Source organism: Cygnus olor, chromosome 6, assembly GCF_009769625.2.
Source record: "Cygnus olor isolate bCygOlo1 chromosome 6, bCygOlo1.pri.v2, whole genome shotgun sequence".
In the NCBI taxonomy this organism is placed as follows: Eukaryota; Metazoa; Chordata; class Aves; order Anseriformes; family Anatidae; genus Cygnus; species Cygnus olor.
In genome coordinates, this window is record NC_049174.1 from 9,222,595 (window position 1) to 9,241,761 (window position 19,167).

General features: G+C 45.0%; 1 protein-coding gene across 24 annotated transcripts in view; it reads right to left on the reverse strand.

The window, feature by feature from the left end:
- Positions 1-19,167, reverse strand: part of LRRFIP1 (LRR binding FLII interacting protein 1) — a 110,544-nt gene that overhangs the window by 42,005 nt on the left and 49,372 nt on the right. For 20 of the 24 annotated variants that reach the window (XR_005820887.1, XR_005820882.1, XR_005820879.1 and 17 more), the window contains one exon: positions 17,867-17,953. The exons of 1 other annotated variant lie outside the window; for it this stretch is intronic. Coding sequence is in view for 2 of the 23 variants with exons in the window: in XM_040560904.1 (XP_040416838.1) it covers positions 17,867-17,953 (87 nt within the window). In the remaining 21 variants the exon portion in view is untranslated. Of the gene's footprint in view, positions 1-1,739; positions 1,788-6,047; positions 6,099-6,616; positions 6,662-8,007; positions 8,056-11,837; positions 11,856-17,866; positions 17,954-18,064; positions 18,085-19,167 lie in introns of those variants that run through there. 3 more of the 24 variants (XM_040560905.1, XR_005820899.1, XR_005820892.1) reach the window with 3 other exon arrangements.

Here is a 19,167-nt window from a genome sequence, read left to right on the forward strand (position 1 = left end):
GATCATTATCTGAATGACTGCTATGCACAACTCCCTAGTTAACATTAGGGTATTTAATTCCCCAGTTCGTAAGATGTGGTGTTTCTCATTTATTCTTATCATTCTTCACTTTTGGCAAGTTGGCTCCCACTCACCATCGGTATTGTTTATCCCAACCTTGCAGGAAGCCCCCTTTACTCCCTGAACGTAGACAAGTAGGCACTACGGACCCCCATAGAACTGATTTCCCCTTTAAAACTCAACAATGCTGTCTTAGAAGAGATCAGAGGAGATCCCTTCCAGCTGTCACTGTTTTCAACAGGATTATTTTTCAGCTAACTGCATTTCTTTTACAAGAACTTGGTCTTGGCAAACGTTTTGCTCAAGTATGTTAGGCAGAAGCATACCAAAAGCCTGGTAGTCACATTGTAGTCTCATCCAGTGCTCTTCCTTTATGCCCTTAGATAATTCCCTTGCTTAGGGAAATTATGTTGAATTGACGTTTCATTTTTTCACAAATCCACGTTAAGTGTCTACCACTTTATGAGACACTTCTAAACATATTTAATCTAATTTGCCCTATTATCCTTTAGATTTTAAACTGAAGCTCCACCGTTCAGGTCATTTCCTTTATTTCCTTTGCCACTATGACCACTGTTCCCTCCTCTCCAGCTCAGATTTTTGAAGGCAAATGCTCCAGATGTAGCATTTCAGACAAGCTCTGCAGGGTGAGCTTTATCAGATCTTACTAACCTTTGTTCTATGCTATATTAACGTGCTAAATATCTGATCAGAACCTTTATGAAAACTGAAACAAATAGGGTGGCAAACTGGGGAGACCGAAATATTTGGTTTTATCTGTTCTCATTTCAGAACTATGCAACTGACCCTACTAAATGCGTAGTTGACCCTACTAAATGTGCAGTGCTATTGGTGCATGTACTAGTAAGGTACTGATGGTACAAAGAATTACCTTTAGATTGCCTGAGAAACACTAGTGTTCACCAAGCTACAATAAGCTAAGAAAGTGTCAAAGAGTCTCTGCACTGAAGGAAAGCATGTAATTACAATAATTGCCCTTGGAAACAGGCAGCTGAATTCTCTTGGTATTTCATCATCTCAGCAGACAGCACCTACCTGGCTGAAAGTGCTGCCGCCCGCAATGTGTTGTGTTGAACAGTTAACATCCCAACCCGAAAGGAGCTCCGAGATCTGTTCTGACACCAGGCACTACTGACGGTGAGACAAAGGCAGCATTTATGCAAGCTGCCTCAGCCTCCTGAATACTGTTGCCTCCGTTCAAGCTTCAGCACTCCTACCAGAAGTAGCTTACATCAAATCTGAAAATGTGCTCCTGCAGGATTGCTGAACTACTCAAGTGTCATTATAAATCAGTGCTAACCTCTTACTTTGAGACATGAAAAACATTACTACTCCTTACATTAAAAGATGCAGCCTCTATTATATGTATTTCCTAGCAATATTACTTATTTCAGTGTAATGTTAAAGATCGAGTTTGGTTTTGAGTTTTCCAAGAGGCTCTTTGGGTACAACACCAACATCAGTGTTGGGATTACGCTACATTTTGCGGATAAAGCGATTCTCAGTATTCTTGCAGACCCAACCAGGCCTGTGAGTTACACCGTATCCTTGACATTAGGCTGGGGAGCTCTTAGAGCCAAAGTACTTGCACATATCCTCTAGTCCCATCACAGCGGTTGTATATGTAAAAACCTCAGACAGACAGTTAAAATACATACTGCTTTGGAGTAGTTCTTCCTTTTGGTCCTGTCATTCTCTAATCCAGCCTGCAGTGAGATTAAGAATGCAGGGTGAAAAGATCAATAAATTTGTGTGCACACATCCAGAGCCAGGCATGCATACCATCAAGCAAAACCATCAGTCCAATACTCCTCCAGCTCTACAGAACATGGCTCAGTAAGCACATATGAAAAAAAATCAAATCTCAAATCAAATGACCAGTTATTAATGAGTATTGTTAGAAGTGATGATAGTACTGTTAAATTTAGTAGCCACAGTTAAAATTATTCATGCTTGATGGGTTAAGTCAATTAATTGAGCTACCAGCTGTCTATACTTACTACATCAATAGATCCATGCAAAATCCAAATGTGTTTGAACTATTTTTGTATATAGGTCACTCAAATAGATTCATTGCATCTCTAATCTGAAATAGGGCAGGGAATGAAGGAGAGTAAAAAAAGCTAGAGAGCCTGTAAAACTGCTCTCCAGGCTGCTTTCTACAGAAACAGAGAGACCTCCGTTTCAACACAGTACTGACGCAACACAGCACTGCTAACATTATGAGGACATCTGAAGATCTGAGATTCAAGTCCCCATCTTCATTCTGGCCCTCCAAGAGTCAGATCTCTGGTAGGAGGTGTGTTTGTCCTGCCTCCTGTGCTAGATCTAGTCAGAGCATGTTTCCGAGGGTTCTCTCTTTTTGGATTTATGCTGATGTAAATCTAGACAGAGCCAGTCAGACGATGGACAGACTAACAGAGATAGAGGAAATAAAAGCTTCTCTGTCCTGTCTTATGATAAATAATGAACTAGACTTAACTCGGACCTCCCTAGTTCACCCACTGAACAGGGTGCGTGCATCCCAACAGTAGGCAAAGGAGTAGGGTCTTCCCACTGGGACCACAAACTGCCTCAGGATCATTTTGGATCATCCCTTATCTTACATGAGCTATCACAGTTGATGTTAGTTCCTTCTTGGCAATTAGGTTTTAAACACACACTGCAACTTTCAGACTAATCTCACCACTGGATAGGCGCTGGCATACTCCAAGTGAGACTGTCAAGGCATGGGAGGAAAACAAAACATCAGAAGACAAGGGAAAACACTAAAGCAAGTGATGGCAATCAACCTCCTCCACCCCCCTACAAGAACACCAAGAACAGAGATGTAAATCCCACATAAGTAATTCTGATAACTCTGGACTTCTTGCACAAAGCCAGAAGTCAGGACCTTTGTCAAGTGGCCAAAACAGGGAAACATGCACAAACTCCATCACATGTGACTAATTACAGCAGTATTTCACGCTGGACAGTCTCGCACAAGAGAGACAGCCAGCTGAGAAGTGGGACAACAAGGGCACTTGCAGTGGAAAAGAGACTGAAGAAAACCAGTGTCTCAACACAGGATGATGTTATTGAGCTTCCCTACAAAAAAACTGCGTGGAAGGGCACCGAGCTTGTGGGACTTCTGAGACGAGAGAGACAGGAGATTTCTGATGCTTTCACGACAAGCCACAGGAAAGGCTGTCAAAGCCTGCAGGAGGCATAGAGGTGCTCAAGATAGCATTATATCAACCCACTAGGCTGCTGGTTACAGGGTAGTCACTGTTGTGGAGCTTAAATCAACTGGCAGGGCTGGTCTAATCAACACCACGCTGATGGCTGCTGTGCCAGAAGCATCCAGGGCAGCTCCTCAACATCTAGCTCAGCAGCCCTCTGGTGCCTGCAGTTCGGATGTCCACCTCGCAATTATTCCAGGAGAAAACTCAGGATAAACCCAGGCAGGTTAGCAGGGAGGTAAAGTTGCATATAAAAATGCATACTGCCCCATTTCATGAGAGCTGCCTGTACAGAACAGAGCCATCACTTCGAGGAGTAACTCCTAATGCTCCCAGCCTCACAGTGACTCAGGGTGCCAAGGGCACAAGATCTATTTTCAGAAGGTGGAAGCCTTGTAGACCAACTATAGTGGCATCCCACAACTAAGGAAGTAGTCTTCAAATTTCCAAAAAAGAAGAGCGTAGTTTTATAAACCCTTCATGGACACCAGACAGCAGTTTCTGGTGCTTTCTTCATGCTCAAATAGCTCAGAAGTCCTCAGAGGTGATTTTTAGTAGTTGTTCATTTTTATTTTTTATTTTTTGCTTTGTTTTAAACACACACAGTAGGAGCCAAACCTTCACAGGTTAAGCACAGATGTGGTCAAACTTAAAATAAACTACTGTGTACCTGTATTAGGGAAACAATCAATGTCGCTTAATTGTGAGCAAAAGAGCCAAATGAAGTGAAAGGGTAAATTTCAGTTTCGACTAAATGTACTATTTCCTTTCTCCTGCAATCCCAGTGACACTTGGATCAGGGAAGGAAGTCTTCCGTTATCCCAGCTTCTGCCAAAACTCTTCCTGTGCGTGCCCAAGATGTCAGATATCTTGCACAAAAATATTCAGTGTGCTGCTTTCCGAGGGTAGGGGGGAGTCTGTGCAACATCATGTGAAATACCAGGCTGTCAAGTTTCAGCCAGATGGGTCTGTCAGAAAAGGACATTCTTTGCAAAAATATTGGGTATTTATGGGCCATCTCCTAAGCCAGCTGAAGATCCTTGTTCAGCAGAAGAGCAGTGGTTATCAGAGCCTGAAGGCACGCTGACAGCTCCAGGAAAAGTGTCAGAAAAGCTCCGCCAAGGCATGGTCAGGAACAGAGTGCAGGGCTTCTGCTGCTTAAATGTATGAAAACAAAAGGCAGGGGCAGGATGGAACCATCAAAATGCATCAAAGGAATCACCAGTGGCTTTCCATGAAGACGAGAAGTCTTTCAGATGAATACAGCACCAAAGTACTTGCGTTTTACCCCATCGAGAGGGACACAGTTTCAACCAGGGTTAAACAAACTTCTATCAGTCACCTTCTGAATATAAAAAATTGGAATTTTATCTGATTTCGCATATTTTTCTTCCCCAAAACATGTCCAAATTTAAGTAAAATAAACAATGGTTTTCAAGTTCAGCTGTGAAGATAAGCTTTCATTTGTTGAATCTTTCCTGTTTTAAGGCATTTTCTCTCTCAGCTTTGAAAGGCACTCGACTAAGTTTGCAATCTTAAAGAATCAAGATTTTCACAGCATTTCTTAAGTAGTAATAATGCTACTAAAAAGGGAGGAAGGCAACACTAAAAATTTTAAATACCTATCATGCTATCTTACGGTGACATACATTAGGAATCAGGAAGTGCTGACCAGTCTCTGCAGTAGTAATTAATTTATTTTTTCATCTTCCAAAACTCTTTCAGAAGACCAAGAGGCATTTCACTCAATGCCAGAGATACTCTGTCTAGGAAAAAAGGGGTACTTCTAGCCTAGATAATGACTAACAAGAGTTTTAAAGAGAAAAAAATATATGAATTTTATGAAAAATAAAACCTCCACAGAAACCAGAAACCAAGGACAATAAACAGAGACCTTGCTGTGAACGACACAGGTCTTGCTTGCTCTACAAAATACAGCTGACCATCCAGCCAAAGCCATGTAACCAGTACTATTGATGAATTACGAACATCAACAGAAGTTCGAGTTATTCTCAAGCACAGCTGTTTTAGGCCCGAATCACTCCATAACAAGCTAGAAGCAGCTGATTCACGTTGAGAAGTGCTGAGCACTTCCTCCACAGCATTACTAGCGGTTGTTTCTGTTGTGTTGCTACCAAACATTGCTCCAGACCATCAACACACGCTGCCCCAATAGCATTAGCTGTTCAGAATTAAACTGCTTAAATTATCTCCACAATTGCAAGACCTGATTATGTAAAAATCTTAACTCTAGCACGTGTAAGGACAAGTACTGTACTGGTATTTTGAGAAAAAGCATTTGAAGTTTTTCTCCGGATTAGCACTGGGTACTCTCCCTTCCCACAACTCAGCTCAGGGCTTCTTCCCGAATTCTCAGTATCAACAAACAAACAGGGGAGTTTCCACGGTGCACACAAAAAATAGCAGCACAGACCATAATTTTGGCTGAGTACTTCCTGCAACACCGGCGAGAAGCAGTAACCAGAAGGGTATCTGTAGTCACACACTTTGCTTGTGTTCCTCATCAGTGAATGCAAATCTGACAGATCCCCTGGTTCAAAGAATTACTGGCCAGAATGTTCCTGGGAAACACATGCACCTTGAACATGGACAGTGGCATGATTTTGGAAGGAAGACGTTTTCAGTGAACTGAGAAAAAAAATGCAGAATAACCACTCTGGTGGTACAGGAGGACAGCACCATCGATACACACACATGCACGCTTAAATTGTACAATTTACCAACCCTCAGGCTTCCACGGCTACCCACTGACATGCGCTCATCTTCATCCGAAGCCTAGCAAAAGAAAGTATAAAGACAAGAAACCAATGAAAAGAACAGAAATAACAGGCAGTGATGTAAATGCGGGTGGCTTTGATGGGACAGAAGGAAAAAAAAGGCTTGCAGAACAAATATCTAATAAAAGAATTGCATTAAGCTACAAGCAAAAACTAAATGAAATCATACCCTGCCCAAAAAACATTACCAAGCATTTTACTACAGGATGAATTACAAGTTTGCTTGGCCATTCCTTGTTCTATGTTCTTGGCCACAGCTGAATAAATTTACATTACACCCTCCAAGCAGGTTGTCTCCCCCACCTCCCTCTCCCCCCCCTTCATTCTCATGCATTTGCAAAAGCTCCTCGGAGTGGCTGGGGAGAGGGCAGAGCAGTCAGGAAGTGGTTTTTGGTGGTTTATTCAGCTGGGGGGGAAGGAGGATGCTCTATTTTTTCTTTTTAAAAGGAACTGCCTTATATACGTCTGTTTACTTAGGGGGAAATGTTTAGCTACAAAGCAAAAGCAAATACTAACCGAGGCATTTCTTCGGGCTCTACGGGAATAACGCTCACTGTCTTCCTACCGAGGCAGCAGAGAAAAACAAAAAGTAAAGTGTTGAAAGGACAGACACACCAACACAGAGCCTTCAGAAAGACACAGTGAAACTTACAGAGTTTAGGAGTCAGTAAAGTTAAGCCACATAATGGAAGGTGACACCCTGTCAAATCCAAAAAGCCCTTTTCCCTTCGTTGTGACCCCAGCTTTCTTCCCCTCCCTTTTATTTCACTATATACTGTTACATTTGCAGGAAACGTATGCAGGGACTTATTTGCATCTCAAAAATCTGTTTACATGATCGAGTGCATTTCTCTGCATCTGGGAATCGGTGTACTTACAGGGCCTTTGTAATTAAGCTGTCTGCTTTACAGTCCTTTGAAACCTGGAAAGTGCTGTAGCATAGCGCTGGAAATGCTGTAGTAGATGCCGTGTGTCAGTAAATTAATTTTACATGGAATTTTTGAACAGTGGTAGGAAATGAGGGGGAAAGTTTCATCATTGTAATTAAGGGTTCTCACATCTGAACTGATTTCTAAGCTAGGGAATTACTAGTAGCAGGGAGCTAAGCTCACCAAATGAGGGTTTGAAGAGACTTAATGGCTTATCTGCGAGACTGGAGCATCTTCAGGTTGCTCCTTGTGACAGCAGGTTTCAAGAAGGCATGCACCAAACCGGCATTAATGCTAATTAGCAAAACTCTCAGGGACTTTGAAAGTTTTCCTCCCCACTGGAAGTGAGCTGTTCCGTTTCGCCTTTTTCAGTGTGCGCGATTCATCCGGCATCACTGTTAAGCGATGCCATGAACCTCAGACATGCCAAGTCAAGGCCTTCCAGCCCTGTAGCAATTCCTTCATCCCACATTAGGGCTGTTAAGAAGTCAGATGGTGCTAACAGCCAAGTCTATACCTGAGCTGCTAAGCCAACTCCAGCGGGACCAGCAAAAGCCAGCGTTGCCACAGTGCAACTGGTCATGGCTCTGGAGAGCGCCCGGAGCAGCAAGTACAAAGACAACTGAAGCAGCACAGATAAAACTTGCCCAAAATTTAACTGATTTGAAGAGACTCACATTGTAGCAAACCCCACAAGAAATAGAGTGAGTGCACATATTCCTTGTGTGAGGGACTTTAGTGGGTCTGTAGGCGAACCTTCGGGTGGCAGGGTCTGGACAGAGGTCTGGAAAAAGAGATGGCTCTGCCCAAACCCTTCCCCGTGTTAGGCCATGTTTCAGGTATTGAACAGAAATCTTTGTGCTAAGGGAGGAGTTCACACTTCCAATGTATGGAAACACCTACTGGGGGGGTTCAGACTATCAACCGTACAAGAGTTCAACACGTAAAAGCTGGTTAACCACGTTGATCGAGGCATACCATCCACTGCTCGATGTCGCCCCATTTAGTATCCAGACCATAATATTTCTACAGACAGAAAAGGGAAAAACAGAATTTAGATGAGAAAGGCAGATACTGACATTGAGACATGCATCGCCAGTGGATTCACACACAGATTGCACAGACATGCCAGGGACAAGGCCCGCCATGCAGCACATGCCCAGGAAAAGCTTCCAGGCAGAGGGGTGTTCACAGGACACCTTCTTACTTCTCAGCAGTGCAAAACCCCAAAAAACAGCACTATGGGGAAAGGAGCAAAGGGTGTAATGAGTCCTGAGTCCCTGACCCACTTAAGTCAAGACTCATTACAAGGGAGCTGAGCACGGAACACTTTCAGGAGGAAAAATGCTGTCAAATCGTGTTTACTGCACAGATTTGCCAAACTGGGAAGACAAGTTGAATAAAATGCAACTAATCTCAGTGCATTCTTATTTACTGTTTTCAGAACTCCCCAGATCTCCTTTTTGTCCACATTTCCATCACCTTGGCAGCAGTGCTACCACCAGTGATGGCAGCACAGGAACCTCTGGGACCCTCTAGAGCTCTGTGCATTTCAGTACCAAGTGCCGTAAGTTTTCCTAGCAGGCTGTCTCTTCTGAGCTGATTCTCAGGTCGTATTTTCTCGGCATCACGTTTGGAACTTCCCACTGAACTTGCATTTCCACCAGACAGCAAATTGTTCAGGATCAACGAGTTTAACAGGCCTTTTCTTCTGCCCCAAACACGCACTTGGACTGCAGTTTGCATTCCTAATGGGAACTCTAACCCTGCTGTGTGAAGGAACATCACTGGACTAAAGCACAGTCACCAGATGGAAATCCTGCTTAAGGAAGTATAGCACATGTCTAGGAACAGTTCAGATTATGCCTTTTGAGTTTCGTGTACCTGTGGAAAAAACAAGCCTATACTTGCCTGCTTTCTTAGAGGCTTGACGAGGCAGGAGCATCAGCAGTTAAACCTTAAGTAACCACCAGAACTCAGAACCTTGTTCTGTTTTATGCTCTGTAGTTAGCTCTCACTCAATGGTATTAATGTAATTTGACTTTCACTCCTAAAAAAAACCCTATTTATTATTAAACGAGAAGAAACATCTGAGCACTTCATGATATTGCATCACTTTATTCCTACTTTAGAGCTCTTCCTCATTAGGCAGCAAAATGATTTTCATTTAAGGTCATCTTCATTTTCATTTTGACAGCTTGAAGGGAAGGAAGCTGGTTATGAGGTCGAAATTGCAGAGAGTTGCTCGATTAGGAGGCCATCCTGGACAACCTAAACTGCACAAAGAACTTTGAATGCTGTCAGGTGTGAGGTGAAATTGGGAAAAACAATATTAGAAAGCATTTAGGCCAATAATTTGAAAATGGGAAATGAATTCATTGCATTGCAGGTTGAAATAGTATGTGAGCATCTCTCTGGAGGAAGAACAGACAACAGTTCAAGGTATTTAACCACATCCCTACGAGGGCATGGAAGCATTCCCTTCTCCTTTCCCTGTTAATATCTATGTTTGTGCTCAAATACATCTAGCAACCTTCTACAATGCCTAGCCAAGTTGCACTTAAATGAAATTTCTCCCTTAAACTACATGAAATTAGAGAGCACTGCATGAACTACTGTTTCTCCAAGCTTACGTGCTTCCTCACAAGTGCTCGGACTGGTTACTTCCAGGAAGAACTGAAATATGTGTGTGACAGCATGCTGTGCAATTACATTTTACATACATCATGTGCTGCAAATGAGCCCAATTCCTAAAATTATATGAACTCCAGCTGGTTGGGATTGTAGACGTGAGCAGAACCTGCAGATTATACTTCGTGGTAAATCAGATCAGGTAAAGCCTTATTAAAGGCTTTCTTTCCCCCAGATTTTCTGCACTAGAAACAGATTTAATTAAAAAAAAACAAACAAAATCATACAACCAGGGGAAAAAACACCCAAAACGTCAGTATAAAGGCAGGGAACCCCTTCTCACACCTAGGAAGGGTCCATAAACATGCTGAAGACTTTTGTAAGGTCTCCTACTTCCTTTTCCTTCCCTCTGTTCTTAACTTCTGATACAGGCTTCAGAACTCGGTTTCGCAAAAGGGAGATGAGGAAACACCCCTTAAAAGACTTGTAAGGCACGAGTTAAATTCCACTTAGTCTTTTTCTCCACCCTTTGAAGTGACATAGCAATGTGCTTAATAGCCCCAAAAGAAAATAGTTAATGAATTAGATTTTTCATCTAAACAGCACATCTCACACTGGACTCAACCAGCAGCATCTGCCATATCAGCTATTTTGCCCCATCAGCCACTTCCCAATTCTTTCTTTAAGTCGTCTGTTCTGCCCAAAGGGGCCTGGTTGGAGTGAACATATAGGTTAAAGGAGGAAGAAATGCTAAAGGCTATTCATCTGGTCTTAAGTCGGATGTCTCTGTCACCCTCAAGTTCTCCTCTACCCTGAGAAGTGATACTAAAATTAAATAATTAATGACATTAATACCATTGAGAGAGAATTCCAGATCAGATTTGCTCACTAAGTGACAGTGAGACTGCTAGACTTGCAAACTCACTATGGGATGTTGTGAAGCTAACCCACTTATCTTCTCATCCATGTCAGGACACCAACAGTAAGCAACTTCTTTGTTTCCATGGGGCTGCGTATGTACCAGCAGATTAAATTAGTGTCCATAAAGGAGACCGATAACAAGCCTGTTGATCCACGGGAAGCTGTTAATTTGATTCACTCGGTACACAGCCAACTCCCCATATAAAAACAAGAGTAAGATGTATTTGTCACCAAATGAAGCGAGTCAGGATTAAGCACCAGAGCACATGCTTTGAGCAGACACCTTCACACACACAGGCACTTAAAGGAGAGGTCAGCACTTCCAAAAACACACGCACTGCTATACCAAGCTAGGGAAACATGCAGCGAGGGCCAAAGCAAGCAGACTGGGGGGTTTAGGACACGTTTATCACTCAGCAAGCAAGCAAGCAAAAAAAAAAATCTCAGAAAAATTCATTCACTGAAATGGAAAATGGGCAGGCTTAAAGAAGTGCATGCTTTGTCCCTCCCTGCAAAATCTCTTTAGGGCTATTCTCCTTGCAGGAACCACACAGGTCGCGTGCTGGAAGTGCAGAGGGGCCAAACAGCTTTTGGTGCAGGGCAAGTGACCCCAGTTAGAGCTATGCTGATTATTATTATTAGCTGAGCCACCTTTTTGAGCTACGAGGAGGAAATTGGGAAGAGATCATGCCTTTAAACCAAGGGGGAGAGTATTAAACAATATAAAAGTGCTTGTAACTTCTTGGTCAGACAGCAGGAAGGCCGTGCACTTTATTTACAGGACGATCACAAATTCAACCACCGTATCCCTGATTTACTTAGTGACTTTCTGCAGGCAAAGTCATCTCAAAGTCACTCCTCCTGCTGGCACCTGTTAGGTGCTTGCCCAGCTGGAAATACTTCTGGCTATACACTTGGCCTTCAACAGCAACGCTGCTGTACAGTGACACGGGAGCCACCCTATTTGCATGCATCGGATGGTTTGCAGAACTGCTCTTCTGCTCGTTGCTTATTGCCAAATAGTCACTGGGAAAGGTTATATTAAGTCCTTGACCAGCCATTTTATGCAGGTCATCTTCCCCCGCTCCCCTTTATTACCCACCCCACCAAGCTAGGGGAGGAAAGGAGATGTAAAGGCTTAGAAATACAAAGCCTGCTGGGCATCTTCCGTTCTTAAGAAGTTTTTCTGAAATGCTAACAAGACTGCTAACGTGAGAAAACACACATGCAAACAAGAATGAAAGAGCAAGCCCTACCTTCTGAACTTGATAGATCTAGGGAAAAAAAAAGGAAAGGAAAGAAACAAGGAAAGAAAAGCGAGCGTGAATGGACGAACAGTAATGCGATGTTCCATAAGCCAGGCTAGAGGGAAAAATATCAATTATGCAGAACATAGAGTAAAACAAGAATACAGAAAAGTACACGTTGAAATCCTGTCAAGCTGGGTGAAATGAAAGCAGGGTTCATGTTCCAGGCCTCCTCCACATGCCTTGCTGAAATATGTTCCTGTTTGCCTACCTGCTGGACTCCTTGAGGTGCACAGACATTTCTACCTGGGCCTTGCACAGGCCAGAGGCTGACCCTGTGTAAGGCAGGACCTCTTGCCTTTCTGACCCCCCTCCTTCAACGCCCAAATATTCACCTGAGGTGACAGCCATGCATCTACCATCACAGTAAAAGCAAACGCAGCACTGCCTACAGAAAAGCTGTCCTTCTGTTAAGGGCAATACTAACACCGCACATCCTTCAGCTGTGTGCGGGACAGTGTCAGCATATTAAAATTACAGCTGCTCTAACACAGCTGAATTTAGCTGAAGCAAATCACAGCGCTGCTCTCAGAACTGCCAGCTGCCCGGGTAAGCGCCGACGCTGAATAAATTCGACCACCAGCCCCCTGCTCCGTGAAGATGAGCCAGGGGAAGGGAATGTTGCTCTGACTCCAGCCCTTCAGCTGGTCAGAAGGTGGCAGGGAGGTTTGTCCCTGTATTTTGGGGCCAGAGGATCCTCGTCATCCACTGCTCCCCTGGGCCACCTCAGGTGAACCCTGAGCTGGGAAGCAAAGCGCCCTCCTTCCAGTCGCTGCCTCGGTGCCCAGATCAGGTTCCCCTTCGTGATTGGGAAGGACAACTGCAGAAGCCAACTTAATACCTCAGAAGCATTAATTCCTATTGCTAGGAGCACAGAGGGGATAATTGAGACCCGCACTGAAAGGCAGCGTTCCCACACAACTAATCACCTCGCTTATCTGGTGCTAAGAAAGCCTCTAAGAGGAAAATGAACTCAAGCCTCCTACAGTTACCAAGAACACAGGGCTGATCTGCACACACAGAGTGCTTTTCATCTGCACGGGAAGCCAAGCACCGCAGCTTTACAGGTGGCTGTTAAACCTTTAGCTCTGCCATGGATGTGTCTCCTACGCCATGCTCCTTTTCAGTACGCCTTACCAGGGCTGGCTAACAGGCAAAGCCAAGCTTGAGGCAGACAGCAAACGCTTGTACACGGATGCTTTCCGAGCGCTGTTCCGTGGCTCTGAGAGAGCACCACGCACGCCTTTATTTTCCAAACCCGACATTTCAGGCTTGGCAGAGCAGGTGCTCCTGGTGCGTGCAGCAGGACACAGAAGAGGTCTTGTGTCCAGGACCCAGATTACGGGTGGCTACGATAACAACAGGGCCCTTGTTCAGGGCCGGACACCGCAGAGCGGCCGAGAGGGACACAGGGACAGAGCCACGTTTGTTGTCCTCACTGTCACAACCTTTCACAAACCTGGGGTTTCTCAGTCAGCCGTTACAACAGCTCATCTCTGAAGTGACTGATCTCTAATCAGTGTACTGTCCTTGTTAGGTAACACAGAAGAGGAAAAAATAACCTCTTTCAAACAGTCCTCTCCATTGCAGACATGCCCTCCACTAAGAGCTTAACAGCCAACAGACTTCTAAGCAGCCACCGGTCTTAAAAAGCACTTTCCGCTCTTATGGTATCACGAAAATGTGCTTTGCCCACAGTGTTAGTGGCAGGCTCTGACTGACATGGGAGAAAAAACACCACCACAAACTATTGGCAATGCATTTTATGCCACCAGAAGCATAAATGCAAAGGAGGAAAAATACATGCAAAGTATGCCAGGGAAGGAAACTGACAAAGCAGCAAAGGCAAATTTTGTGCTGAAAAAGAAGTGATGAGACCAGCACACCGCACAGGCCTCGAACTAAAAGCCCAAGCTCATCTGCTGGGTGAACTGGCACGTGGGAATCTTACCCTGCAGATTAGGGAGTGGGAGGAAAGCCTTCTCTGTTCACTTCAGGCATTAATATTGGCTTAAACAGTGGTCTCCAAGTGTCAGTCCTTGAGGAGACATTTCAGTCTTGCCAGCAGCACACACAGAAGGTACTCCTACAGAAAACACTCTCCACAGTTACCCCTAATGCTGCAGCTTTAAACTGTCTTGAAACATAATTGTTGGATAAGTCCTGGAAAAAGGGCTTTAATAAATTTTATTGCAAAATTTATTTCTACAAAAAAAAAATCTCTGCAGTTTAACCTGGTAACCCCGCTAGCATTAACAGCTTGGTACTCAAAGAAACCGAGCCAGCTCTCGACTTGCTCTGTGCCGTGAATGAACAATAAATACCCGCACGCACACAAGTGTTTGACTCAGCACCAAACACAACCTTGCAGCAGGAACCAGACGGACCAACCTTCGACTCAGCAAGCATTTAAAGAGCATGGCAGCGGGGCGGGGGCAGCACAGGACCTGTAGGTGCCGGGACTCCTATCAGCTGGGTGGTACCAGTGGCAGGGGACTACGTGCCACCACCTCTGACAGTCACCCACGCGGCTGAGCAAGGGAATTGGCATCTGCCTCTCCTGCAGTGACTTACTGCGTGCTGACGGGTGCCAGAAAGCCTGCAGCAGCCTCCCGCTTAATCGCTTGCATCTCTGGTGGCTAGCAGCAGCAGCGGCAAGCAGTGCAGAACAAGTTCACGCGGCTGTGTTCAAGTACATCTGTGCCTTTCTTGGAGCCTCCCCACAAGGAACCTTGCTCTGTTAAATACACACGATTCAAGACTGACCACTGCCCTCGTCTTCATAGAGCAGCGTAGATCGTGGTTCCTGTGCTCATTTTCTTTCAGAAAACACTCTTTACCTAGCTTACTTTCCTGTTAGACTTGCATGTGCGCTCTCCTTACCTTACTCTCCCTGAGAGCACGCTGCCGCTTGGCCTGAGATGGTATCGGGCGATGAGATGAAACCACCTTCCCAAACACACCTGGGATCCTGTTCCACCACTGAACACTGCTGCAGCCTTCCATCATAGCTTTCCCACATCACACAGCGCAATTCTTTCCTCCTAAAGCCCATCTATACCTTAAATTCCCAATTAAATTTACATGAAACAAAGGCTGGTCCCGCACCTGCAGCACGCCTGCTCACCCACCACCTAAACCCAGGCTGCCTGCCACAAGCTCCTCACCATACACTCCTTTGAAAGGAAAAGGACTGGTCAATAATGTGGCTGATAACAAACACAACCTTAATTTCCAGAAGAGTCACCTGTGCTGAAATTTCTGCTGCCGGTTGTGTGTGCTACATTAAGTCAATCCTGCCCAGAGAAGAGCTTGGTATGGTATCACACACTCCCCACCATTTACTGGTGAGCTTTATTACACAGCTGTGACTAATCTTTGGGGCACTCCTCGCATGTGGCTACATGGTCCTTTAACAGCTTTCTAATAAAACAGCTGCTCCTTCTACTACAGAGACATTTCTAAGATAAAGAATAAAAATCTCAGGTACCTGGTGCATTTGCATTTCCATCGAAAAGAACATGAGTTAAATCATATGCACAGACTCATGATGCAGAAGTTATCCAATTATTTTAGAATTAGGAAAAATGAAGGACAGATTAAGAAACATCTTTAATATTTGATGGTGGGCAGGACAGGAGCCAGCCTCTAGTCCAAATCCAAATCAGTAAAACACCCTATTTCACTGCCAGTGGGAGCTATATTGCCATGTTTATAGCTTGTAATAGTAACATCTGGAAACTTTTAACCTACGCCAACAGTATACATACATTCTCAAGAGATCCATGCTCCACCAGAAGCCTGTCAGAGCATGTACACTGCTTGAAGCATGAACAAGTACACACACATGCAATAAATTTATTCATTGCTTTTTAAATCCCATAACTGGCTCTAAGAAGCCTTCTGAAGTAGTAGTGCTTAAAGCTCTGGTTGTTTGACATGTGTGAATGTGCTATTTATTTCTCTGAAGAGTTTGGGAAGGAAGATGAAGATTGCAGACAGCAAGCTATCCAGACACCAGTATCACCACAGTATGTTCTCCGAAGAATCAGCTGCCAAATCCCTTGTGCTGATTGCTACTCAGAATTTTATCTGTGTTCTCTTTCATTATATTTGGAAGATATTTGTGGCAATGAAAAGCTTTGTGCAGCCATCCTCATTAGCTCTACCTTGCATCTTGGGGCTGAGATGAAGCTATGTGAAAAATCTAGGGAATATCCAAGCTTGCGAAATATTAAGCAAGTGTGTAGTCACAGTATGTAATTTATGCCAGTGAATTACAAAACAGATTGTAGTGAGTATCTGCGTTAGCTTGCACTGAATTCCCTATGTTGGAGTGACATCCTGTACCATTCCATTTCCATCTACGTAACGAGATTTTCACCAAGTTTCCAGATCAGTTATTTGTGGGAGCACACAGAACCTTTGCAGGCTTTAACTTCCATACCAACATTTCAATTTACGAGGACACTCTTTGCAGCATCAGCTTTTAATCTTCAAGGGGTCATCAAGGCTCATTAGTATCATCTGCAAATTAGATGGTAACACTGTCAGCTGCCACGACACCCATACTTAGTTCACAGCCCAAACAAAACACCTACTGTTTGTCTGCTGGAGCTCCCAAGGGCTGCTGAGCAACCCCATCACTCAGGCTGCAGGCACACCAGGATGCCTGACAGTACAAACGCTCATCCACGGTGCAGCCCTCATGGCCGTGGTCTGGGTTACAAGGAGCATCCCTCAAAAAGCAGCAGCTGCAGCACTAAAAGGATCCTCTCTTCTACAGGCACCGTGCTTGCAGCAGTGCCCCCCTGCAGCTCTTCCTTCTGGTGTGTTTGCTGGAACGTCCAACCCCGCTGTGGCTGCGGGGTGCTAAGGCACATCCAAACGTGCCTCAGCTAGGCGAGGCACAAAGCTCGGCACGGGCAAACTGCCCACCAGCTTCTGTTCCAGGCTGTTCTGTTCCTTCTCTGCATCCCAAAGCACGGATGTATGCTCCTTCTTCCTACATAACCCCTCCTCCAAAATCTTTACTTCTTCCCTTTCCATCAAAACTTATCTTACTTGAATAAATTAAACTATGATTGCTGGTGACCCTGCTAGGTCTACTCTGCTGTTTCATTAAATTTCACTTCATTTTTGTTCATTGGACATCAACAAATGCAAGTTTTAAGCCCTGCTGGTTGTTACCACTGGGTTGGTCTACCTGTGCTCCCAGCTCCATTCTAATGGCACAGTCTAAGCTTCTGCGGCTTCAAAACAAACCACTGCTCCCAGCTTCCTGGAGTGGAGAGAATGCCATGCAGCTCAGCTCCTACCCACCAAAACAGGAGCAGAACTGGCTGCTTTGGTCTTTAGGATCATTCATGACTATTCCTACACTGGAGACCCATGATCTCCCCCCACACTGACACGTAACTTTGCTGGTGGTACAAAAACAACTAGCTTTTCCAAGGGTTTTGAGAGGCTACACTGAGGATTTCATCCAAACACGCTGGAGTAGGCAGTGTTTCACCAAATTCAGTTTCCAACTGTCAGCCCCCAAATTTTACCTCTGCCCACAGCAGACCATCATTTTTATGAATAGGACAACCCCAATTTCACAGCAATGAAGTGAAACAGCTTGCAAGAAGAGAGCTACAGGAGGGCCAGGAGTCTCCCTCCCTCAGTATTTCCGAGGAAATGTTAGGAATTCACCCCCAGTGTGCACACAAACAAGCTGCATACCTCAAAGCTTTAATATTAAACAATGATTATGCGCTAACCACTAGTGTTCTCTGGGAATTGTTATACTGAATTATTCACTGAATTAAAGCTGTTGCCACAGTCCCTGTTTTTCCTGGCCATTTTATTTGCTATCCTACAACAGCGAATAAAACTGAGGAGCACCAGCTCCTCTCGGACTGAGGTCTCAGCCAAGCACAGGCTAACCCTTTGTTCCAGGCTCTTGGATCGTGCCCCCAGCACCTCGGACGTACCTCCTTCTGCTGCCGCTCGAGCTCCTTCATTCGGATCTCCCGTGCCTCTGCCCGTGCTGCTCGCTTCGCCGCCAGCCTCGCTTCAGCCTGCGAAAAGAACACAGCGGTGAAATTACAGCTGGGCGATCCGACGCGAAGCGCGCTCGTTCAGCAGGGCCCCAAACACAGAGGCTGGACTCGGCAGGGCTGTAAACACACCTGTAGGAGTTAATTCCCTCCTGCAGGGAATGGCCCTGCCTTCCTCAACTTGTTGTGCTTCACCGGCAGGTAATGCACCCGCGTGCGGGCACTACCCCCGGTTAGCAGCCGCCTTGAGTAGCGCCCTGTGCTTCTTTAATTACCATCTGTGGGGCTGGACAGGAAATGCTGCTAGGGAGAACACTGCCGGATTGATTTATTTAAGAAAGGCAGGTCTTGCTTGTTTTTTGTTTTTTTTTTTTTTTTTTCCCCCCATGCGGTGCAATTGTTTTTTTTTAACGGTGAGTTAATTGGACCCACAGCAAACACATTACGTGCTGTTCTTCCCGACGGCTGACACGGTGTGAGCACACAGGAGGGTGCAGCGGCTCGGTGAATGCTGCTTTTCAGCGCAACTACACACAACCAGGGCTGGAACGATGGAGGCAAGGGAATGGGGATCCTGAGCAAACACACCGGCTCAATCTGAGCGCCCAGACGTCGCCATTTAAGCCCAAACCTCTCTGGAGGGGAAACCTGCTAAGAACAGGCCTCCCATGAGAACTATAGAGCTTCCTCATTTCGACGGGGTTGGAAGTGCCAGAATGGGCTGGGAAGGAACATTTTTAATAATCTGGTTTTAATCCCAGGCGAAAACAGGAAGCCTGATGTGCAAAGTCAGCTCAGCTTTGGTCCGGTGGGATTGCGAGCGGTGCATCCAGCGTAATTCAGGAGGACTCGGCAGGGAGCAAGGGGGATTGCGCGCTCTCGTCATTCTAGGAGGGCACCCAACTCAACTCCCCTGGTTCTAGAGCTTCTCCCTGTAAGCAAAGCACCTGTTTTGGCAGGAACAACTACAATAATATACAGGTCAAACATACAGAAAGTAAGAGCACCAGCTCTTTTGCTAGTACTCCTAAACAGAAGAAAAGCTAAGAGAAGAGAGGAAAAATAAAGGTATCCTGCCCACCCCCCAAAAATGTTCAACCACTCGGACCAGGAGGAAGAGGGCTACAATTTTCAGGTAACAGGGAAGGACTAGGGAAAGCCAAGCACAAGCTCGTGTACGGGAAGTCTGAGATCCCGCAGAGTTGTACATCTAAAACCTCATCAAAAATAACAAC